The sequence below is a fragment of the Lepidochelys olivacea genome (assembly GCF_965140295.1).
Source record: "Lepidochelys olivacea isolate rLepOli2 genome assembly, chromosome: 4".
Taxonomy (NCBI): domain Eukaryota; kingdom Metazoa; phylum Chordata; order Testudines; family Cheloniidae; genus Lepidochelys; species Lepidochelys olivacea.
This window is the reverse complement of record NC_140414.1, coordinates 148,998,332-149,021,612: the sequence shown is the minus strand read 5'-3', so window position 1 is coordinate 149,021,612 and position 23,281 is coordinate 148,998,332. Positions and strand designations below refer to the sequence as shown.

At 63.7% G+C, this 23,281-nt stretch overlaps 1 protein-coding gene across 1 annotated transcript; it reads right to left on the bottom strand.

Annotated features, from left to right (window-relative positions):
- Window positions 1–2,573: 2,573 nt before the first annotated feature.
- On the bottom strand, window positions 2,574–21,963 carry TTC31 (tetratricopeptide repeat domain 31). The gene is made up of 18 exons (XM_084626995.1): window positions 21,827–21,963; window positions 20,312–20,394; window positions 19,898–19,988; window positions 17,669–17,916; window positions 16,018–16,101; window positions 14,852–14,920; window positions 13,665–13,844; window positions 13,270–13,401; window positions 9,314–9,368; window positions 8,762–8,852; window positions 8,173–8,314; window positions 7,794–7,898; window positions 7,212–7,299; window positions 6,623–6,815; window positions 6,155–6,229; window positions 5,499–5,601; window positions 4,682–4,791; window positions 2,574–4,219 (listed from the first exon to the last, which is right to left on the bottom strand). The coding sequence occupies exons 1-18, from the start codon at window positions 21,876–21,878 to the stop codon at window positions 4,087–4,089; spliced, it is 2,034 nt and encodes a 677-aa protein (XP_084483121.1). The 5' UTR covers window positions 21,879–21,963; the 3' UTR covers window positions 2,574–4,086.
- Between the last annotated feature and the right edge of the window lie 1,318 nt (window positions 21,964–23,281).

Sequence of the window (23,281 nt, the reverse complement as noted above, 5' to 3'; positions counted from 1 at the left end):
CTAAAAACACCAGGGAAAAATCTCTAGCTGGCAGGGCCAAGCACGACAAGAAGGTTTAAAGTATGTTAGGAGCAAAAGAAATCCTAGCAATGGTCCAGGCCCACTACTCAATGGAAACGCTAGAAGTATTGTAAAGGTGCAGAAAAGGCAGATGCGTTCAATAACTATTTCTGTTTGTAAAGAAGCAGAAAGAGCTGGGATGACCTGGGTAACTGTAGGCTGGTTGGCCTGACATCAGAAATCCAGGGAAAATAAGGGATGAGCTAACTAACGAAGGCTGGCGTATCACTGAGACCCGTCAACGTGGTTTCAGGGAAAACAGGGTTTGTTAAACAAACCTGATTTCATTTTTTGATGAGATTATAGATTTCGTTGATAAAGGTGACTGCACAAATGCAGTATACTTGGACTTTGGTACAACATTTGTCTCAGTACTGCATAATATTCTGACTGGACAATCAGCTCTATCCACTCTGAACAGAGCGCACGTTCAACAGTTTAAGAATGGGCTGACATCTCCAAAAGCAATCATCCCCGGGGACTCTTCGCTGCATGGCGGTATACCAGTGCAGCACCACAAGGGGCGGTACTAGGCTCAAGACGCCAACATCTTCACCAACGATGTCAAAGTAAATATCAAATCTGCATGCGACACACACACTGGGGGAGCAGGGAATGAGGACAGCAGCCATCCAGTGTGGTCTGGATTGCTCGGTAAGCTGGGCGCATTCCAACAGAACATTTTCATACAGCCAGCACTGTACATCTCAGAGCAAGGCAGGGAGACCACAGGCCCGAGTGCGGGCTGTCTCCTGGAAAGCAGCAACAGAGAAAGATCCTGGGGTCACTGCAGACAGCGCACTGCTGTGCCAAAGAGGGCTCCGTGGACGGATCTGCAGAGTGGGGGTGAGCAGCAGCAGGGAGGTGGTTCTCTCTTGTACTCAGGCTCTGGGGAGACAGACACCAGAATCCTGCATCTGGCTCTGGTGCCCACAGTTTAGAAGGAAGTTGTAAAACCGGAGGGTGCAGAAAAGGGCCACCACAGTGACTCGAGCTGGAGAAAACACCGGCTAGCAAGAGCGCACTCTGCTTAGCTTGTCACAAGGACGACTGAGGCCACTTGATCCCATTGCGGAGGTACCGTCATGGGGAGAAGGGGCTGCAGAACAAGCCACTCCAAGGCCATGCGCTGTCCCAGGGCCACGCACGACTCAGCTGGGGCCAGCTCACAGCCCAGGCTGGACTCGACCACATTCATCAACATCCTAGTTCAGAGGGGAAGGGGCAGGGGCAGAGCTGGGGTCAACCAGGTGACAGTTACTCTTGCTTCTTCGTGGAACTCATGACTGCCTCACGCTCACACCGCTGCTCAGCACTTCACCTCATCACTGCCTGTGGCCATGACTTCCACAGGCTCCTCCCAGCTGGGGAGAAGCAGTTTCCCCTCTCTAAGCCTTGGCACCCCTCTGCCACATGGCTGTCCGCGCCCCGAGTCAGTGCCTCAGCCCCACCTCCGACCCTGGGGAGGGGCACAACTTCCTGAGGTCTCCAGGCTTCTGGCAGACTAGAGTGTTTTGCTCAGGATTATAGCCTTAGCCCTGTCTCTCCCCACCCCACCCAGCCGCCGCTGCGCTTGCCCACTTTCCATGGGTCCTTCCCCTGGGTGGCAGTAGTGGCTGGAAATGCCTGTACCCCAGTTGGTGCCCGCTCTTTTCTGATACAGCCCGGCTGATCCAGGCCAGCGGTGCAGAACCACCTAGCACCGACCCCTCCCCTAACACGGCAAGGGCAGCTCCATCTCCTATGCAGAGCAGGGCGAGCGGAACGCTGCTTGGGGGCCCTACACCAAGCTCCCCACGCAGGACGGGCACAAAGCCAAGGGCACGCCCACCAGTGTACAGGTACATGCGGTGGGAGAAGGCTCCCGGGTCAACAGGCCCCAGCTATGGAGCTTGCAGTGGCATGGGGCAGCAAGGGGGAGCCATGGGACTGAGCCCTAGGACTCTGATTCCTTGCCCCGTTCATCCTCCAGATACGGACAGGGTGGCAAACGCACGTCCCCACGGTGGGCAGCGCCTGCAGACAGCACCAGAAGGGTTAAACGGCCCTACCCCCACACTGGAGCTCTGGGGTCAGGACTGGGGAAGAGGAGAGCACCCAGCCCCCACCGCGTCTGGGAAAATGTGTTCAGAGCACAGGGAGGCTCCTGGGAGATCGGGGGCGACACCCCAGAAGCCGTTTCAGCCTATCCCATGTTACTACTTTTGTCCCTTTTCACTTTACCGTGGCCGGGGGGGCACCACGGTCCCCTGTGCTGGCTGCAGCCTGCTGGGAGCCCGCACCTCCTTCCACCACGAGCACAGGACGCAGCCAGCCAGGCCAGGCTGCACCAGCCGCCCCAGGAACAGGTGTGGCTCTGTCATGCATGCCATGGAGAACAGCGCCCCCTGCTGGCACAACCCACACAGTGCCCGGGGCTCCTCCACACGCTCCCAGATGCAGGAGAGGACTGGGGGGCTACGGTGGGGGAAGCCAGCAGGGCCAGAGTGGGAAGGCGGAAGGGAGAAGGTGGGTTCTTTAATGAGTTTTATTAAGAACAATCTATAAATCCCCAGGCAGGTACAAATCCCTGAACAAATTCCCGTTGGGCGCCGCACCCACTGCAAACCCGGGGCTGCCCGGGGGAAGAGCTCTGCGGAGTTCCCCGCCCCACAGCCCGGGAGCAAGGCCCACCCACTGAACGCACAGGCTGGGCGCTCTCAGGGCCATAACAGGTCAGTTTGCATCCTCGCCCCCAGGCAGATCCTGGCCCCTCAGCCACACACAGCCCGGCACCTGCCCAGAGCAGCCAGCTGGTCTCTGTGATCAGCAGGGCAGGGCAGCTCCCTGGTACCCAGCTGGCTTTGCACTCAGGGCTGTGGGAGACAGGTGAGGCAGAAAGCAGCCAGACTGGGCCAGAGCCGAAGAACGGAGCCAGCACTAGGGCAGAGAGCCCCAGGGGCATCGCTGCACATGAGCGAAAGGGGACCTGGGACCAGCCTGCCCGGTGCCGAGAGCACCACATGGCAGGGGAGCAAGGGGCTGGCCCAGGCCTGTGGGGCTCTGTATGGGGTGGCATAGGTTAGCCCCAAGGGCAGAGGGATGTTCCAAAAACAAAGGGACAATGTTAAAAGCCCAAGTGGAACCGGGGGCGGCTCTATGGACTGGAGCCACAGCCCAACCCTGACCCTGGGCCATGCTCCCCACCCAGCCAGCCCCCCACAAAGAGCTACAGAAGAACGGCCAGACTGGGTCGGGCCAATGGTCCATCTAGCCCAGTGTCCTGTCTGCCAACAGTGCTTCAGAGGGAGCAAACCCTCGCCGCACAGACAGGCCCTAGCAGGGCAGAGTCAGTGTAACAGACCCAGGGCTCAGCCAATCAGAAGGCAGGAAGGAGAGAGCATGGCTGAGGCAGGAACCTGCCCCGGGACAATTTTTGGTATGAAATAGCCATGGAAGAGCAGCCCGGGGGTGGAGACTACAACTCCCAGCATGACAATGCCCTTCATCCCAACAGCATGGTTCCACTGCATGCTGGGAGTTGTAGTCCCCATAGGCCTCACTCCATAATAAGGCAAAGGGGTCTGCAGCCAGCTCCAGTGCCCCCATAGATGTGGGGCACAGTGCCCCCACTGGGCCACAGGCAGGGCCCTGAATTCCAGCCCTCCCTGCCAGGAGAGGCCCAGCGATTCCCTCCAGGCCAACCAACCCCAAGGCAGTCCCGGGGGGCGGGAGGGGGGGGGGCGGGCCGCCCCACCCAGCTTGCATGGCTCCTTCCCAGGGAAGGGGAACCCACAGCACAGCCAGCCAGGGTCCCCATCCACACAGCAGCGAGTCCAGTCCTACCCCGGGGGGGTGATGCCCACTGGCTGGCGCTGGGCCACAGGTAGGCAACAGGCAGCAGCTGGAGGGGCCTTGGGAAGGCCCAGCATGGTAGCCATCCAGTCACTCTGTGCCCACGAGGCAGCATGGCCAGGGAGGAGCCAGCTGTCAGCCTGGGGACATCCGGCCTCCAGACCCCTGCAATGATGGGGCCAGGGCAGGGCCCTAGTGCTGAGCCAGCTTCTTGTCCAGCCCCTTGCTCTGGGGCAGGTGGCGGAAACGGCAGTCGGCCCCGTAGCTGCAGCCGGCGTTCCGCCAGAAATGGCACTCCAGGGTGGGGGGCACTCGCACTGGCTCCCTGTGGGCACACACAGAGGGTCCAGAGCCGGCATATGTCTCATCAGCCCATCCCCCATACATGCACAGCCCAGAGCTCCAGCCCCCCGTCCAGGAGATCCTGGGCTGGGATGCCACTAGTGATGGCATCATGCCAAGGCAGTAACAGGCCATGGCTCCAAAGAAGCATCCCAAGAACCCCACTGGGGAAATAATCCAGGCTGGCACTGGAGCGGTGGGGCGGGTTCCTCCGAGCCTGAGCCAAGCAGGGCCAGGGCACCTGGAGGGGCACTGGGCAGACCCCTCCGCGGGGCACCAGCAGGGGCCCAACTCCTCAGGCCTTGGAACAGCCTCGCTTCGGCTGCTCAGCTCCATGACCCAGCAGTCCCAGAGCAGGGGGGCACTGCAGACAGCCAGGAGGGCCCCTGCCCACTCATGCCCCACTGCAGGCTCCAGGATTCCCATTCCCAAGGGCAGCACCTACCTCCCCACAGGCCGCGGGCCGTTGCCAGGGCCAGCCCTACCAGGGGCCGGGGTTGCATGGTCAGGGTGCTTCAGCTGCAGCACAAACTTGGTTCCTTCCACTTCGGCCCCCTGGGGAGAAAGGGGCCGGTCAGCACAGGCCACCCCGTGGGGCGGGGCGCTCGCAGCGCTGCCAAGGAGCAGTGCACGGAGGGCACCACGGGACAGTAGGAGACACTCCAGCAAGGCAGGGCTCTAGGAGAACACGGAGGCCCTGGGCTGTGGGGCAGGAGGGCCCTGGGGGAGAGGCCGCAGGCAGGGCAGACAAACCCAGGCTGGTGTCACCAAGCAGGTGTTGCTGGCACAGGCCCTGTGCGGACGACCCGGCATGAGCGCAGGGCATGGAGGGTTGGCTCAAGCCGAGTGAGGAGGGTTGGCTCAAGCCGAGTGAGGAGAGGGCTCAGCTCACCCAGAGCTGGGCTCAGCACCAGGCACTGACTGGGGCAAGTCTCCAAGCAGAGTGTGTGCCGGGGGCAGGAGTGGGGGAATGACAGAACCCAAGTGGGGCCCTGTCTCCATGGGGGAGAGCCCCAGACAAGCCTTCGGGCGGGGCCCCCCAGCCAGAGAGAGGCAGGACAAGTGGGCCAGGAGAAGAGCGGCTCCCCCTGGGCACAGCAGGCCTGGCCCTAGGGGAGCTGAGCCCCTGCCATGACCAGTCCTGCCTGCTGCCCACCAGGCTGCACTGATGGCTGGCATCAGTGTGGGCTGCTGGCCCAGAGCAGCCTCTGCCAAGCCACGTGGGCCAGTACCCCCGACCCTCTCCCCAGGCCTGGCCTGACCTGTAGGGCTGCGTAGGCCGCCTCCGCAGCCTCCTTCTTGGTGTAGTTGATGAAGGCGCAGTACTTCTCCGGGAGCATCCGCACCGAGTGGATGGGCCCATACCTGCCGAGCAGAGCGGGCTCAGCCTTGCTGCCCCCGCCGGGACCAGCCCCAGGCTCTCCAGGCACGGGGCAGCCGACACGAGGGACTCTTGCGTCGGCAGCAGGGAGCTGGAGTCAGCGAGAGGGCCCTGGGTTGGCCGGGTTACTCCAGGGAGGGCAGGCTGACGCGGGCCTCAAGACAGGCACGGCTCCCCGGCCCCACGCTGCAGCCAGAGGGGAGAGGCTGTGGCCCAGAAGGCAGTACTCCTTTGACTGGGCAGCCCCCAGGCTGGCTCTGGGGCAGCCCCGGGCATGTGGTGCTTGCTAGCCAAGGCAACGTAGGGGAGCACCAGCGGGACTGGGGGGCAGGGCCTGGAGGGGCACCAGCTTAGGGGCAGGGCCAGGGGTCAAGGCAGCCCCAGCGGGGGAGGGATGGGCTGGCAGGAGACAGAAAGCAGCAGGGCAGGGCAGGGTTTATGCCTGAGGGCCCAGGCTCCACCCCAGCCCCGCCCCACCGTGCCCTGCCCAGACAGCTTGGGGGCATGGGGGGGGGACGGGGGAGGAGAATCACTCACGCCTCAAAATAGCTGCGCAGCAACTTCTGGGTGATCCTGGGGGTGACGTTCCCGACCCACACAGCGTACCACTCCCTGCCAAAGGCACACAGCATGGGGTCACCCACCCGCCAGCCTCACCCCGGGCACCAGGAGCCAGCGGGCCGACGAGTGCCACCCCCCACCCCACCCCCCACTCCCCCTGCTGCACCCCCAGGCCCAGCACCTGTCCCTCCCCGCCTCCAGGCCCAACACCTGCGCCTCCACTACGCCCTCAGGCTCCCGCCCCACCCCCTGGATCCAGCATCTGCCCCCTCCCAACACCCCCAGGCCCACCTGGCTCTCTGCTCAGGGCCCTGCGCCTGCCCCACCCCCAGGCCTAGCAGGCTTTCTGCTTAGGGCCCGGATCCCTCCTCAAGCATAGCCAGAGATGCATCCAGGACACTAGCCTGTTTCCCCCCACAGCCCATTTCCCAGGCGCCCCATTACCTGGCCTGATGCACAGTGGCTACAGGGTGTCTGGTGCTAGCTGGGGTCTCCCTGCTGCTGGCCCGGAGCCCCTGCTGGGCTGGACCTTTCCCTCGGCTCCGCGAGCTAGTGATGGTCACAAACCCGCTCTCCCCATCCTCGTCCCCCTCGGCGTAACCACTGCTGCCCAGGGACCAGCTCCTGGCCTGCTCACCTGGGGGGACAGGCAGGGCTTAGCACACCCCCGCTCTGCAGGCACAGGGCCATTCGGCCAGAGGCAGGGACAAGCTGGAGGCTGCTCAGGAGCTGCCCAGAAGACTCGGCCCCCCCCGCGGGGACACTGCAGAGGGGCAAACTGATGGCTGGGGGACTGGCAGTTCAACCCCGAGCTGCTCCTCCAGCCCAACCCGCAGCCCCCTGCTCCCCCATCCCCATACCGCTCTGCCAGTGCCCCTCACTCCCGACTCGCAGCCCCTGCCCCTCAGTCCCAGCCTGCAGCCTTCCCGCTCCCAACTCTTACTGGTTCCCCGAGGAAGACTGGGCCCAAGCCAGGTCTCCGCAGGGAAGCGGAGCTCCACACCCAACGGTCCCCATGCCCCTGTGCCCTTACCAGGCCCCGCCGGCTGGGACTCTGTGGCTCCCAGCGACGGCTCCACCAGCAGGCTCCTCTCACTGCTAAAGCTGCTGAAGCCGTTCTCCTGTCAGGAGGGGAGCAGGTCAGCAGCCCAGCCCCACTCATCTTTCCCCAGCTAGCGAGCTAGGGCTCTGATTCTGCTGACCATCACCCTGGTATCTGGGCCCCTGCACATCAAATCAACCCAGGGTGGTCCCCGCAGGGAGAGGCCCCTGGCAAAGTTTCCCAGCCTTGCCAGACCACCGCAGGGGCTCTGAGCACATGCAGCCTAGACCAGGGAGGGGGCTGCAGGGCTGTCTGTCCCAGCCAGAGCCCCCAGCCTGGGAGGGGCGATCCTCCCAGAGATGAGCAGGGCCCCAGTGATGTCCCAGCACGCAGAGGACTCCCTACTGCCCAGCAGGCAGAGACTATTCCTGTCTCACGCTCTGTCCCCTGCAGGGGTGGCTCCCACGGGGCCCAAGCCAGCCAGCCCACCCCACCCCACAATCGCTCAGGCCGCGCTGTGCCCACGGCTGGAGGGCCTGTCCCCACCCCCGTGTAGACAGCAGGGACACTCACCAGGATGAGCTGCACCTGGCAGACTTCCAGCTGGGTGGCTGCGTCGGCATGGGAGCTGTCCAGCTGCAGCAGCTCCAGGAAGGTGCTTTTGGCCTCAGCGTAGCGCTGGGGAGAGCCAGGCAGTCACTCACTGCCACCCCCCAACAGGCCCAGCGCCTCCCTGCCCCACAGGGCCAGGCACCTGTCTCCTTCCCCTGAGCCTGGCACCTCCCCCATCCCACCTGCACCTCAGGGGCCAGGGTAGGGGCCTCCTCCCCCACCTCACTTAGACCTGGCTCCCACTCCCATGAGCTGCTCGCTCAGAGGGCCCCCCATCTCCCTGACCAGCAGGGCCAGGCAGGGATTCAAGCCCTGGCGCCCACCCCCCACACCCAGGTACCTTCAGCCCCATGAGGGCCTTGCCCTTGCGGAAAAAGCCTTTGGGCCAGCCGGGCAGGAGGCTCAAGGCCACGTGGGCGTCACGCAGGGCCTTGTCGTACTGCTGCATCCTCTCATAGCAGTACGAGCGGTTCCCGAAGAGCCTGCAGGGAGAGCGCGGTCAGCGAGCCTGGGCCAAGGCCAGCTGCCCGCTCCTGCCCCAGCCCCAAAGCGCCCACTGGCACTGGGCCGGTCAGCGAGCCTGGGCCAAACCCTGCTGCCTGCTCCTGCCCCAAAGCGCCCGGCAGCGCTGGGCCTGTGTGGGGCTGAGGCTCCAGCAGATCGTGCAGGCACAGAGGGAGTCGGGCTGGGGATACAGAGCCAGGGCTAGGAGGGGGCTGCACGGACTACCAGCCCGCCTCTGGCATGGAGAACCCCCCACACCTCCCAATGAGAGAAACACACTCCCCCCAGCCCTTCCCCAAAGAGCACACCCCCGAGAGAAACACTCCCCCAGCCCCACACCAGAGCATCCCCCCACCCTGAGAGAGAAACACTCTGCCCCCTCCCCAGTGAGCCCCCCCGCCCCGAGCCCTGCCCAGCGCTCCTACCTGTGCTCCCGAGGGTTGAGTTTGACAGCCTCAGTGAAGAAGAACACGGCCTCCTGGAAGCAGCTCCGCTTTGCCGCCTCGTTCCCATAGCCTGCAGGAAGGGAACAGGGTCACCAAGACAGGCACTGCATTACTGAACCCCGTGCAGCCTAGGCAGGCCTCCAGGGCGGGGCTGGCTCGGGTGCCCGTGCCTGCCTGGCACCTACATGGAGATCGCTCACCATGGGACAAGCGGGATGCAGCGGGGAATGGGCCAGAGGGAGGGAAACGAGGCTGGGAAGGAAAGGGTTAATGCATCCCTGACACCAGGGCTCTAGGAAGGGCTGTGCCTGCTCAGGGCTGGGCTATCAGGGGCTGCGGGTCGGGACTGAGGGGCACCAGCGGACCTGGGGGAGAGCCCAGGGCTGGGATGGGGGGGCTGCGCATCAGGAGTGAGCAGGGCGGAGCCAGGTTGGCACAGGAAAGGCGTGGCCACTTGTCCGGCCCCATGGCCCCAGACCCCTTCTGCTGGGTGTGGGAAGGCCGGGCCTGTGGGGGGCGGGGGACACTGACCTGCTAGCACTGTGCTGGGATCCACTCCCCTCCCGTCCTGCCCAGGCCTCGGCACCTGCACAGGGAGCCAAGTAACATGGTGAGGGCTGGGCTGCCAGGGCAGCTGGGCTCACCCCCCGGGCCTGGCAGGAGGCGAGCGCTCAGCTGGGCAGCGCATGTGGGGCAGCTCGGCTGAGTGAGGGGGCACTGGAGGGGGGAGAGGCTGCAGCACAGTGCATGGGGTACACCTGCGGTGCTGCCAGGCCAGCCTCCCCCAGGAGCCGAGGGGCAGGCTGGGAAGCCCGCTCGCCTGAGCCGCCTAGCAGACGGGCTGGTGCTGGGCACAGACCACGCGGGAATTCAGCCCCTGGCGAGAGCAGGGACAGTTACCCCGTCCCCGCAGCACACGCTGCCCCGGGCCGGAGTCACCCGTCCCAACACTGCCACAGAGCCGACATCGCTGATTGCCCGGCCTCGGCGCCAGGAGGCTGCTTTCTTCTGGCACGGGAAGGGCGCTGCGTGCATTACAGCTCCTCCTGGGGACGCCCCATCTCCCGTTCAGACTGCAGCGAGGGGGACCGGGTTACACCAATTCCCACCTGCTGGCATTGCCCCCCACCGGCAGCATCATTCAAGGAACCACTCTAACCAGTCAGTCGGTCTCACTGAGCGGGGTCCGGGGCTCCCCACCCACCTGCCCCAAGGAGCTCTCTCAGGCCGAGCAGTGCTGACCACCTTGGGGTGCAGCAGTGGGAGGACGCAGGGGCCCTTAGGAGACCTGTCTCTGCCCAGAGAACCTGGGCGGCACCAGGCACCTCCAGGACATTCTCAATGTCTCCAGCCCATGGCCGGAGAGCTGCCCCGGGGTCAGGACACACAGCAAAGAACTGCTATGCTCCCTACCGAGGGACGGACACAACTCAGGAGGACCCGCAAGGCTGGGGTACTGCAACGGCCGCCACCCAGCCTCACTGCTGCAGGGCCCCCCACGGTGCAGCCCCAGCAGAGCCTCTGGCATGCAGGGGAAAACCCGAAACCCCCACCACTGGAAGACACCTCCCCCTGCCCACACAGGCTGCCCGTCTTGCCGTGACCAGCGCAGGCAGCAGGGGTCAGGGACAGGGCTCTGAAGGGCAGCGTGGAGCACGCTCACACCCTGGCCTTTCCCCTTGGCCAGAAGGGGAAGGGGATATTTTCTGCCCAAGTTGAAGGCTTTGTGCCACATGCCCTGGCCCTGAGGGGTGGACTGGCCAAGGCTGGGGGCAACCCACCAAGCCCTTCCCCTCCTCTGGGCCTGTGACTCACACAGGGCCCCCAGCTCTGAAAACCAGCAGTTCCCCAAGCCAGTCACGTGAATGGCAGGCAATTCCAACCTCCCACCCCAGGCAGCCCGCAGGGACCAGCCAGCCCAGCCCGGTTCTGCCTCCCAGTTACCGTCTCTGCAGCGAATGGCCTGCACCAGAGCGTGGGGGTGTCTGTGTGGGCTAGGTGGGGCCAGGCCCCCATGCCGCAGGACAGCTCTGGGGAAGCGCAGGGCTGTGGCAACAAGGTGCCTTTGGAAGTCCTTCAGCTGTCACTTTCCAGCACATTTCTGCCCCATGCCCAGACACCATGCAAAGACATCAGCGACTCCAGTCCTGCCCACCCCCACCCAGCCCAGCCCGTCCCCTAGGGCACAGTTTAGCCTCCCTGTGAGATCAGCCGGGATGCAATCCACACAACGGCCCAGCCCTTCCCGCCTCACCCAGCCCGCGCCCAAAGCTCCCGTGCTGGGATTCTTGGCTGGCACCTAGGCACTGAGCCCGTCATCACAGCACCCGGGCTGCTCTGGCACAGCTCTGCTACCCAATTCCCCACACGCCCACCGGCTGGGGCTGTCCCTCTGCGCACGCACAGCACCGAGGCAGGGTGCAAATCCTTCCACTCTGATTGCCTGACAGGAATTTGCACATTCGATCGTTCTCAGACAGGCCCGGGCCCCCTGCCCCGAGGGGGCGCCATGCGCCAGAACTAGGCACCTTCCAGAGAGACACGCAGACGGACCCACTTCCTTCAGCCGCCCCAGCGCTGCCAAGGAGAACGGGTGCAGCTGGAACTGGCCCCACCTCTCCCCATGGGGGGCTCCGCTTCCCCAGCCGCTGCCACTCCACTAGGAGCCAAGCCCAGCAGGTCGCAGGACGAGAGGCCTGAGTGCGCTGGCTGGGGTGGGGACCCACCTTCTCCTAGTGCCAACCGAACAAGCAACTGAGCAGCTTCCTGCTCACGCAGGGCCTCTGGGCTCGCTGGGAGAGACGCTGCACCGTTAGCCTGCTCTTCGCTTTAGCCAGGCTCCCCTGAGCCTTGGGTCTGCAGGCAGGTATGGCTTGCTTGCACAGCAGCTTGCCATGGGGCTGCCCCACACCTTCCCCCATTCACTCTGCAACCTGACACCCCATGCTGGGCCCATGTCTGTCGCCGCTCACCGCACACTTTGGCTGCTCCTAGCAGCAGCCCCGGCACACTCCAGCCTGGCCTTGACCTGGACACCGGCCCCGGGAGGCAGCATGGGCTGTTGGGGCCCAGATGTCCTAGGCCAGGGTCACATCGCAGATCACTTGCCACTTTTCCCCGCTGGCTCCCCTGCAGTGCTCACGGCTGGGTCGTGGGGCAGAGCCTGCCCTGCCTCTGCCCCGTCACGCGAAGGGCAGGTGACCTAGCAGGGGGCTGACCAGCTCCGCCTGCACTTGCCCCTGATTTTCCTCCTCCTCCTCTTAGCCCCACATCCCACCGCCTCCTCCACCAGCCCCTCCACGCTCCCCACTTGCAGTCAGCACATAACAGAGGGGACCAGAGTCTCCCCCACAGACAGGGCTCTCGAGAAGCCACGTCCTTCCCCAGAGAGACACTCCCCTTCCCTGGGAGCAGGCAGGGGGATGTGCCCTGGGGCAGAACCCCTCCATTCACTCTGCCTTGGGTGAGCAGCACATTGCAGGGACAGCCTGGCTCTGGCTGAGCAGGTGGCCATGAGGAGGGTCCTGTGCCATGGTCCTGTGCCCCCGGCGAGCCCCGGCCCCTCTGCCGCGCAGAGCCCAGACACTCCAGCAGCGGTCCAGGCTGATCTGGTGCACAGGTGCTCTGAGACACACTGAAAGGCACTGGGGACATGGAGGGTGATCGCGGAGTGTCCTGGAGCAGGAGCAGGATGCTAGAGCCAATGGAAAGCACCCCTCCCAGGAGGGACCCAGAGCTGTCTTGTCCCTGCACTGCTGTGAGCCGAGGCCTCAGGGCCAAAAGCCCTGCCTGCTAATAGAGAACAGGCCCTGTCACGACACAGCCTAGATCAGTCCCAGGCTGGCTCCACTCCTCCCTCACCAGCTGGCCTCAGCTCACTCCAGGGAAGGTTGGCTACCTCAGAACCTTCCCTGAAGAGTCACGAGACCGTTCTCAAGGGCTATGGGTGTGGCAGACAAACACGAGAGCTCAACTCCGGTGCCAGCCAGGCCTCACAGAACTGCTGATCACCTGGCCCATCTGCTGGTTCCACTCACTGGAGCCCAGCGAGGCTCCGAGCACTTCCCAAAGCCCTTCAGCGGCGGGGAGTGAATCTGCAGCCCCTGCCCCAGTGGTGGGAAATCCCCTCCAGGCTGGTCCTATGGGGCTCAGCAGCTGAGAGTCAGCCCGGAAGAGTCTGTGTTAGGCCAGTACCACGGGGGAGCACGTCACCAAGGGGGGGTGGAGCCAGAGGAGCGTGGCCAGGCACAAGAGGGTGGGCAGCCTGCAGAGTCCAGAGCCAGGCCCGTCACAGCTCACTGTTGGGAGGGCGGCTCAGCCGGGTGCTCAGAGGACAAGTGCCCCCACTCCAAGAGGACACAGACGCTGGCACTAATCAGACCCACTGGGGCAGCCAGGGATCTCCCTCCTCCGCCCCATGGCTGAGACACGTTCACCCAACCCAGCCCACTCAGAGGGAGGTGTCTGCCCAGAAACCCAATGCTCACCTCCTGCTGGGGCTTCCTGTCCGGCTCCTTGTGCTCAGCTCTGGGCACCTTCTCCTTCCTGGGCGTCAGCGGCTTCACACCCACCTTACGCTGAGCTTTGGAGACAAAGGTGCTGCTCAAGTCCAGCTCATCCTGGGGGAGAGGGACACGGGTGTCAGGCTGGATGAGCAGGGACATCAATACAACAGTATGCCACGTCACGCCCTACGGGTTGCACGACCAGAAGACACCTGGCCCCAGAGGCAGCGGGTGCCTTGGTCCCTGACCCCCAGCCGTCACCGAGCCAGCTGACCCGGACTTTCACAGCCCAGCCATTCTGTCTAGGCAGGCCGGGTGAGCACCGGGCCCTGCACAAAAGCAGGACAGGGCCACAGCCCAGCACACCCAAGCCTCACCTCCATCTCCTCCTCGGTGCTCATGTCTGCACTCCTGTCCCGGGCCCTGGCTCCCTCCCCTCTCCTAGGAGCTGGGGCCTCGCTGGGATCTCTCCGGGAGGAGCTAGAGTCCAGGGTCCCCCTCCGCAATGATGTCATGGCGCCTTCCTCCTCCGCGTCACCATTCAGACAAGGTTCATTCTGCAAGGAGAGCACCAGCCCGTGAGATCAGAGCTCTGCCGGCAGCTTCCCCAGGATGGCAAGGCTCTGCCACCTGGCACCCGCCCGCCAGACTCCCCTGGGAGGGGAGGGGAGAGCCCAGCCCAGCCCAGCACTCACAGGTTACAGCCCCTCTTCTCGGACACACAGGAACCAAGAGTACTGCACCTCAGAAACGTGGCTCTGAGCCCCGCTCCCAAGCCCGGGGATGACAGGGCAGGCTGCCCGGAGAGCAAGGCGTATCCCAGCTGTGACGAAGTGGGACTGTTCTTAATGTTTCCTCTGAATAGTGTGGGTGTGCCTCAGTTTCCCTTGTGCAGTTCTTAAGTCTCTAGGGGGTAGGATAAGGATGTATGATTGTTGCAGAGCCCTGGAGGGCAGGGGTGTGCAGGGGTCTGGACACAAACAATCGTTGACACCCTGTTTCCTGGCAACTGATGGCCTGGGCCCTTCCCCCTTGCAAGGTGAGAGCTAAAGGGTTAGAGAACAAAGGAATCAGGTGACCTCCTGGCCCAAAGGGACAAAGCCCAGAGGAGGGGGGGCTGGAGGGAGTTTCAGTTTTTGGGTCTGGCTGGGACATGGAGTGAAGTGCAGACGGGGTTGTCTGGCTCACTGCCCCCCAAAATGGACCCGGCTGAGGGGTCCTGTTCTCCGCACCTACAAGCTCTGTGTTAGACCATGTTCCTGTCGTCTAATAAACCTTCTGTTTTACTGGCTGGCTGAGAGTCACGTCTGTCTGCGGACTTGGGGGGCAGGACCCTCTGGCTTCCCCAGGACCCCGCCTGGGCGGACTCGCTGTGGGAAGCGTACAGAGGGGCAGAGGAAGCTGAATGCTCCGAGGTCAGACCCAGGAAGGGGGAAGCCGGGTGAGCTGTGTGTCCTGCAGACAGTCTGCTCCCAGAAAGGAGACTTCCCCAGAGTCCTGATTGGCTATGTAGGGAGCAATTTCAGAGCATCGCCCGGGGACTCCGTGACACCCAGCCACTTACCGACTTCATCTCGGGCTTGGGCTTCAATTCTTGTTCTAGTTTTTCTTGCCTCTTCCGATCTTTCTGCCTCTGGAAGCCACAGAGAAACGAGTGAGCTCCAGAGAGCTGAAGCTTTCCCCAGCCAGGGGCTCTGACCCCGATCCCTCCCAGGGAAGGCTGCACTTCCGAGTCACTGCTGACACATTTGGTAGAGCAGAGTCAGCTCACCCTCCTGGGGCTGGGGGCCACCCAGCACCACACACCCCCAAGGGACCTCCAGGGCAGGTTCTGTGGGGAGCAGGGCAGCCAGCCAGGCTCCTCTGGCAAGGGGAACGGAACTGAGACAGGTTGTCCTGCAGAGCCTAGACGCAGGGCAGGCTGAACTCCTGGCTTGCAGCCTGGAGCTAGGGGCCTGGGCAAGAGAGGACCTCAGGGAAGAGAAGGCACCAGTAGAGCCTGGCCAGCACTCCCTGTTCCACACTAACCAGAGATTCCCACCAATGCGTGCGATTGCTGCATGAGCCAAGAGACATCCCTTATCCCAAGCTCAGTGATAGCCCCAGACTCCATTCAATCTACCCGACACACCACCCCTCTTCTATGGGACTGCTTTACACTAGTCTACTCTAGGAGTATAAGAAGGGGACTGAACTCGACACAGCCCCCTTCCCACAGACAGAGATGGAGCTGAAGAGCTCAAAACACAGGGCAACTGGGTAGCAGAGAAAACAGAAGTTTGCCCTCCAGAGGATCCATCAGGCTGTGCAGCACAGCTGGTTGGCTGGACAGGGAACAAGGGGAAGGTCTCCCCACAGCTGGAATCCCTGCACCCGGATCTGTCACGAGCCAGGATGGGAGACCCCGGATTTGAGTGCCAGCAGAGGACCCTTGGCTCGTTGGCATGACAGAGGCAGAGTTTGCTATCCATCCATTTTACCAACAGACCTGGTATGGACCCCAAACAAACCCATCTCCTGGCCACAGGCTCCCTGCCCTGCTTGGGAGTGGGAGAATGGCATTTGCGCTGTTGGGGGGGAGGCAAGCGCCGTCACCGGTGTGGCATGCTGGCGAGATGCACACCCCATCCCCTGGGGTCACCGGCCAGGCTGAGAATGGAGAGGAGGAAGCAGGCATGCCAGGTGGCTGGGACAGCAGCAGGAGTGGAGAGCACAGCTCCGGGCACTCACCTTCTTCTTAAGTCTTTTCTTCTCTGCTTTCCTTTTAACTCGCTCTTCCTCAGCTACCAGCTCCTTGGCGTTCTTCTCCGCTTCCTGGGAAGAGAACCACGCCAGCTGGGCACAGCCCCCACCCAGCAGCCAGCCCTTCCCAACTGGGAGCAGGGGCACACCACTGGAACTGAGAGTCCCTATCCCCCAGGAGATCACAGGTGATGATCAGCTAGGGGTGGCAGCTGTGAGAAGGACCCCTTCCCCCACAGGAAATCACACTGCAGTGAGAACAGAACCAAGGTCTAGAGCAAGGAGCCATGGTAGACAGGCAGCTAAACATGTGCTCCTGGTAGTGCCATGCTGGCTGTAAGTGGGGAGCGTGGCCCGTAGATGGGCAGGCAGAGGGGTGGCGAGCAGGAGCCAGGAGGTGGTAACATGTCTGTCTGCAGCTTTAGTGCGACCCTCGCTGGGACAGCAGGCCCATGGCTGTAGTCTACGCTTTCAAAGGGATGGTGACAAACTGGAATCGGATCAGAAAAGAGCTACAAGGATGCTCTGAGGGCTGACCTTCAGGAGAGGCTGAAGCAGCTCAGTCTAGTCAGCTTATCCAAGAAAGAGTTCTGAGGGGACTACGAGCACCTCCTCCACAGGGAGGAGATTTCTGAGAACCCAGGGTGTGAGTACGCAAGGGCAGGATGAGAGCCAATGAGCCAATGGGATGCGGCGCACTCTGTGTCTTTCTGAGAGAGGCTCTAGCTCAGTCAAACATCTGGGGCTGGATGCAGGAATCCCTGGGTGGTTCTCGGGGCTGGATGGTCCAATGCTCCCTTCTGGCCTTAACAGCTAGGAAGCTTTCCCTGGGGCAGGTTCTCTCACCCCCGCTACTGCAGGGGCTTCTGCACCTTGCTCTGCAGCAGCTGGAGATGGGCTCCGTGGAGCCCTGGGCTGATCCGGGATGGGGATCCCGGTCTGCACCCTGGCAAAGTCCGAGGCCAGCTTGCTCTGTTCCTAGAGAAGCAGTACTACATCCATGCTCAGCAGCGGGGCTGGTCAAAGGTGGCGCTGACAATCCCCACCCCTTCCCCCAGGTTCTGTCCACTCTGATCTGCAGCCAGGACACCACCAGAAGGTTCTCCCGCGGAGGACTGGCAGAGATCCAGGAGGCACCACAGTGGACAAAGCCCTTAGGAAATACATGGAGGGCCCCATCCAGCCCTGGCCACAGTGGGGCTTCCAGGGGACTGTGACAGGGTGCCGGGCACAAACTGCTGAGCTAGCCCTCCGTCACACCAGCTCCCATTACGGGAGATAAATTGGAGCTGGCTAGAGAAGCCTCTGCATGATTGGCAAAGGGGAAACAGCTGCCAGCTTGATTAGCCTGGGGGTACATAAAAGCCTCAGAGGAAGGAAGCCAATGGGGGGAAGCCAGAAAGTGGGAGCTCTTCTCTCTTGGATGCAAAGGCTGGGAAGTCCTTCAGACTGAAGCCCCCAAGCTGTATATGGTGAGAAGGTGGTGGGGTTTCACGCTGTAAATAAACTGCACCCGTGATTGCTGAGCCAGAAGGTCTCTGAGTGGTTTTTGGAGCAGAGCAGGGGCAGGAGCAAAGGGGGCCCTGTACGCCCTGTTACACGGACCCACTGGGGAGGATGACCCTGGGGCTCGGCTCACCTCTGCGGTCACCTGCTGCCTCTGGGGCAATTTCAGGTCCAGCAGTTGATAGTCCATCGACTTCTGGGGCAGGGGAGCTGGTGAGGTGTCCTTGCACAGGAAGGATTTCCTGAAGCCACAGAAGGTGCCAGGGAGTGAGTCCTCGTCAGTCTTTGCATCGCACTCCTTGTTGAAATCGTCCCACTTCTCCTCATCCTCGTAATACTCCCCATCATTGTCGTAATAATAGCAGAGCTCTTCGTCTGAGTCTGCACAGGGAGAGCACATCAGGCGCTCAGCCCCATGCAGCCATGGCTTGGGCTTCCCATCCCCTGTGCTGTACCTCCCCCCGTCAGGTCCCAGCTATGCTCCAGAGACAGTCCCCAGTGCATGACTCCACCAGCCCATATCTCCTGGGAGTGGAGCTCTCGATGCGCCCCCTCACTCCAAACCCCTTAGTCCCCAGCTCTCCCCAAACCTCGAGTGATCAGGGAAGGAGCAGCCCCATCCCAAAACCCCAAAATAAACCAACTCACCCCAAACCCCTCCCCCACTGAGGAAGGAGCCTGAGATTCCATAGACCCCCAAGGCCTTCCCTACTGCTGTCAATCTGCCACGGGAGGTGCCCAGACTCTGTGGTGATGGGCAGGGGGTGGGCTTGTCAGGACAGGGCCAGAGGGGATGGGAGATTCCTGGCAGTTCAGAATCCCAGCCTGGGAGAGGTTCTCATTCTGGGGAAGCATCGTTCACAAGTCCCGCAGGGGACCTCGACACTGCAAAGAAAAACCTGCAAGGCCACATCACAGAGCCCAGGTCAAAGGAGTCAGGCTCACAAGGCTAAAAATAGCAATGCAGAACTTCCCACTCCGGCTGGAGCCTGGGCTCTGAATCCCGGCAAGGGGCTCGGATCCCAGCCTCCAGCCCAAGCAGGAACATCTACATTGCTGTTTTAAGCCCTGTAGTGCAAGCCCAAGTCAATTGAGCTGGGCTCTGAGACTTGGTGGTGTGGGTTTTTCTCTGGAGCGTAGACGTACTCCTAGAATGTGGATGAATTTCCTTCCCCGCAGGGTTTTAGCAGGGACAGGTTGATCTGCTGACAGGCTCTTGTCCCATACATGCCTCCAGGCCATAGCTCTGGTCCTCTGTCTACCTCTCGTCTTGTCCTTCAACTGTGAGGTCACTGGGGCTGTGTGCATACAGCGCCTAGCGCAACGAAGTCCTGGGCCACAACTGGGGCTGCTCGGCTCTGCCACGATATAGGTAATGTCACAATGCACATGGCTGGGGCACTGACTAACAGGTGTTTGGATGGGTATTCTTTACCCAGCCCCACTCAGACTCTAGCCACGAACTGGGAGGGGAAAGAGCACCCAGCTGAGTCCTCTGCCTGCAGCTACAATAGGCCCCCTTGTGGCAGCTTCATCAGAGGCAAAGGACTTCTCAGCCCATGGAGTCTGAACCCCACCCTCCACCACAAACCTGCTTCTCCCAGGGCAGGGCGAGGCACTTGGCAGAAGGCAGGGTGCATCGTTCGGAGAGAGCTTCTGGGCCAGGGCTGTGGGACTGGCCCCTCTCGGCAGCACTGGCTTGTCCCCGCGGGGTTCCCAAGCACTTTGCCAAGAACATAAGAGCGGCCATGCTGGGTGAGACCAAAGGTCCCTTTAGCCCAGTATCCTGTCTTCCGACAGTGGCCAGTACCAGGTGCCCCAGAGGGAATGAACAGAACAGGGAATCATCAAGTGATCCATCCCCTGTCGCCCATTCCCAGCTGCTGGCAAACAGAAGCTCAGGCCATCATCCTGGCTAATAGCCACTGATGGGCCTATCCTCCCTTAACTTATCTAGTTCTTTTTGGAGCCCTGTTATAGTCTTGGCCTTCACAACATCCTCTGGCAAGGAGTTCCACAGGCTGACTGTGTGTTGTGTGAAGCAATCAGACAGGGCTCATGGAAGCAGGGGTGAAAACGAGTGAGGAGGGGGGAGCCTGCCCGCAGCAGGGATATGCCAGGGCGCGAAGCCCTGGGCGCGAAGCCCTGGGCACAGCAGTGCCTCATACAAGCACCAGGAGCAGGTGCACTGTTAGCAGCCCACGGGTGGAGTCAGGAGGGGCCAGGGATGGCTCTGCCTGAGGAGACCGGCTGATTCCACAGGAACATGAGACATGCTGCTTCCAAGAGCTTCTGACCCCACAAGGTCCACCCACAAAAGCCCCTGGCCTCCCCGACTCTCCCCTTCCCCACCCCCTCGTACCTGCTATCTCCTCAGCTTTACACTTCATGGCACTGTTGGGGGGGCCGTACAGGTTCTCCATCATCAGCTTCTCCATGAAGTTGTTGAGATCCTAGGAGATGGAACCACAGCTAGCGACTCAGGGTCTCCAGCAGCCCCGCTGGGGTTCCTCAGTGCCTCCCCCAGCTCACTGCTGCGCCCACCCGTTACACAACTTGAAGCTCTGGTCAAATCAGACAGAAGAAGCAGGAATGAGCTTCTCCCAGAGCCCTGGCCCAGGGTCCCCCTCCCCGCCTGCAAACCAGGCAGCCAGCCCAAGAGACTCAGCCATGTCTAGTTGCCAGGGGTCTGGCTGGGAAGGTGGGAGCCCCATGATCCCCTTGAGGGATGCACCCCACACACTCCCTTGAAGGCAGAGGGACAGCAGACACATACCTCTTCCTTGTGGTGCTGTAAGCTGGGGTCACAGCCGTAGCTGGTGAGCAGGCTGAGGGGTAAGTGCCCCGGCGGGAAGGGCCCTGCAAGACAGCAGCTGTGAGCAAGCAGCCAAGCGGGCCAGGACCGAAAGTGAACGTGCAGAGGGTCAGGAAGGCCAGGGAACAGACCAACCCACCTCCTGCTGACGCATGGCCCCAGCACCCCCCCCCCGCCGCCTCCCAAGAGATCTCCCAAGGGGACACCCCCGCATCAGGCCCAGCGTATCTCCTCACCGCTCGCTCACTCCAGGGAGCACCCCAGGTAGGCCAACCCCACAGCCGGCGCCGGGGGCAACATCACTTCCTCCCCCCAACATAGGGTGGGGGCTCCCCCCAAACGCCCTGAGCAGAACAGCCTGGGGCTTGGGAGTTACTTTCTTCCTGCATGTCCCCAGACTTCCCCACCTCCCCAACCCCCCACTGCACCCAAACCCTCAGACACCCCCCACCTCCCCCTCGCAGTGAAACCCTCAGACCCCCTTCACCACCCCAACCCCCCTACACCCAGCCCTTCAGACACCCCCCACCTCCCCAAGCCCCCACTGTACCCAAACCCTCAGACACCCCCCACCCCCCCACACACCCAGCCCTTCAGACCCCCCCACTGTCCAAACCCCCCCGCACCGCCCCAACTCCCCCTCGCACTCAAACCCTCCGACCCCCTCACACTCAGCCCTTCAGATCCCCCCTCACCGCCCCAACCCCCCCCCACACCCAGCCCTTCAGATCCCCCCTCACCGCCCCAACCCCCCCCATCCCCAGCTCTTCAGATCCCCCCCACCGCCCCAACCCCCCCACCCCCAGCCCTTCAGACCCCCCCTCACCGCCCCAACCCCCCCCACACCCAGCCCTTCAGATCCCCCCTCACCGCCCCAACCCCCCCCATCCCCAGCTCTTCAGATCCCCCCCACCGCCCCAACCCCCAGCCCTTCAGACCCCCCCTCACCGCCCCAACCCCCCCCACACCCAGCCCTTCAGACCCCCCCTCACCACCACAACCCCCCCCACCTCCAGCCCCTCAGACCCCCCCTCACCGCCCCAACCCCCCCACCTCCAGCCCCTCAGACCCCCCCTCACCGCCCCAACCCCCCCCACCTCCAGCCCCTCAGACCCCCCCTCACCGCCCCAACCCCCCCCACCTCCAGCCCTTCAGATCCCCCCTCACCGCCCCAACCCCCCCCCACACCCAGCCCTTCAGATCCCCACCACCACCCCAACTCCCCCCACACCCAACCCTTCAGACCCCCCCTCACCGCCCCAACCCCCCCACCTCCAGCCCCTCAGACCCCCCCTCACAGCCCCAACCCCCCCCACCTCCAGCCCTTCAGATCCCCCCTCACCGCCCGAACCCCCCCACCTCCAGCCCCTCAGACCCCCCCTCACCGCCCCAACCCCCCCACCTCCAGCCCCTCAGACCCCCCCTCACCGCCCCAACCCCCCCCACCTCCAGCCCTTCAGACTCCCCCTCACTCACCCCGCTCCGGCCCCCCGGGGGCTCCCGCCTCCCCGAGTCCCGCGTTCGGCATCAGCCCAGGGAGGGGCGGCCTCCCTCCCTCACCAGAAACACCCCCCTCAGCCCACCCCACAATCCTCTGCGCCGTGCGGAAACCGGACACAGTCACAGGAGTCCACCCCGCCGTCTGCTGACGCCATCTTTGCTAGGGGCGGGGAGGGCCCGCGGGCCCCGAGCCCACCATCTTTGCTAGGGGCGGGGAGGGCCCGCGGGCCCCGAGCCCGCCATCTTTGCTAGGGGCGGGGAGGGCCGGAGAGCCCCGAGCCCGCCATCTTTGCTAGGGGCGGGGAGGGCCCGCGGGCCCCGAGCCCGCCATCTTTGCTAGGGGCGGGGAGGGCCGGAGAGCCCCAAGCCCGCCATCTTTGCTAGGGGCGGGGAGGGCCGGAGAGCCCCGAGCCCGCCATCTTTGCTGAGGGCGGGGAGGGCCGGAGAGCCCCGAGTCCGCCATCTTTGCTAGGGGCGGGGAGGGCCGGAGAGCCCCGAGCCCGCCATCTTTGCTAGGGGCGGGGAGGGCCCGCGGGCCCCGAGCCCGCCATCTTTGCTAGGGGCGGGGAGGGCCGGAGAGCCCCGAGCCCGCCATCTTTGCTAGGGGCGGGGAGGGCCGGAGAGCCCCGAGCCCGCCATCTTTGCTAGGGGCGGGGAGGGCCGGAGAGCCCCGAGCCCGCCATCTTTGCTAGGGGCGGGGAGGGCCGGAGAGCCCCGAGCCCGCCATCTTTGCTAGGGGCGGGGAGGGCCCGCGGGCCCCGAGCCCGCCATCTTTGCTAGGGGCGGGGAGGGCCCGCGGGCCCCGAGCCCACCATCTTTGCTAGGGGCGGGGAGGGCCGGAGAGCCCCGAGCCCGCCATCTTTGCTAGGGGCGGGGAGGGCCCGCGGGCCCCGAGCCCACCATCTTTGCTAGGGGCGGGGAGGGCCGGAGAGCCCCGAGCCCGCCATCTTTGCTAGGGGCGGGGAGGGCCGGAGAGCCCCGAGCCCGCCATCTTTGCTAGGGGCGGGGAGGGCCGGAGAGCCCCGAGCCCGCCATCTTTGCTAGGGGCGGGGAGGGCCGGAGAGCCCCGAGCCCGCCATCTTTGCTAGGGGCGGGGAGGGCCGGAGAGCCCCGAGCCCGCCATCTTTGCTAGGGGCGGGGAGGGCCCGCGGGCCCCGAGCCCACCATCTTTGCTAGGGGCGGGGAGGGCCGGAGAGCCCCGAGCCCGCCATCTTTGCTAGGGGCGGGGAGGGCCCGCGGGCCCCGAGCCCACCATCTTTGCTAGGGGCGGGGAGGGCCGGAGAGCCCCGAGCCCGCCATCTTTGCTAGGGGCGGGGAGGGCCGGAGAGCCCCGAGCCCGCCATCTTTGCTAGGGGCGGGGAGGGCCGGAGAGCCCCGAGCCCGCCATCTTTGCTAGGGGCGGGGAGGGCCGGAGAGCCCCAAGCCCGCCAT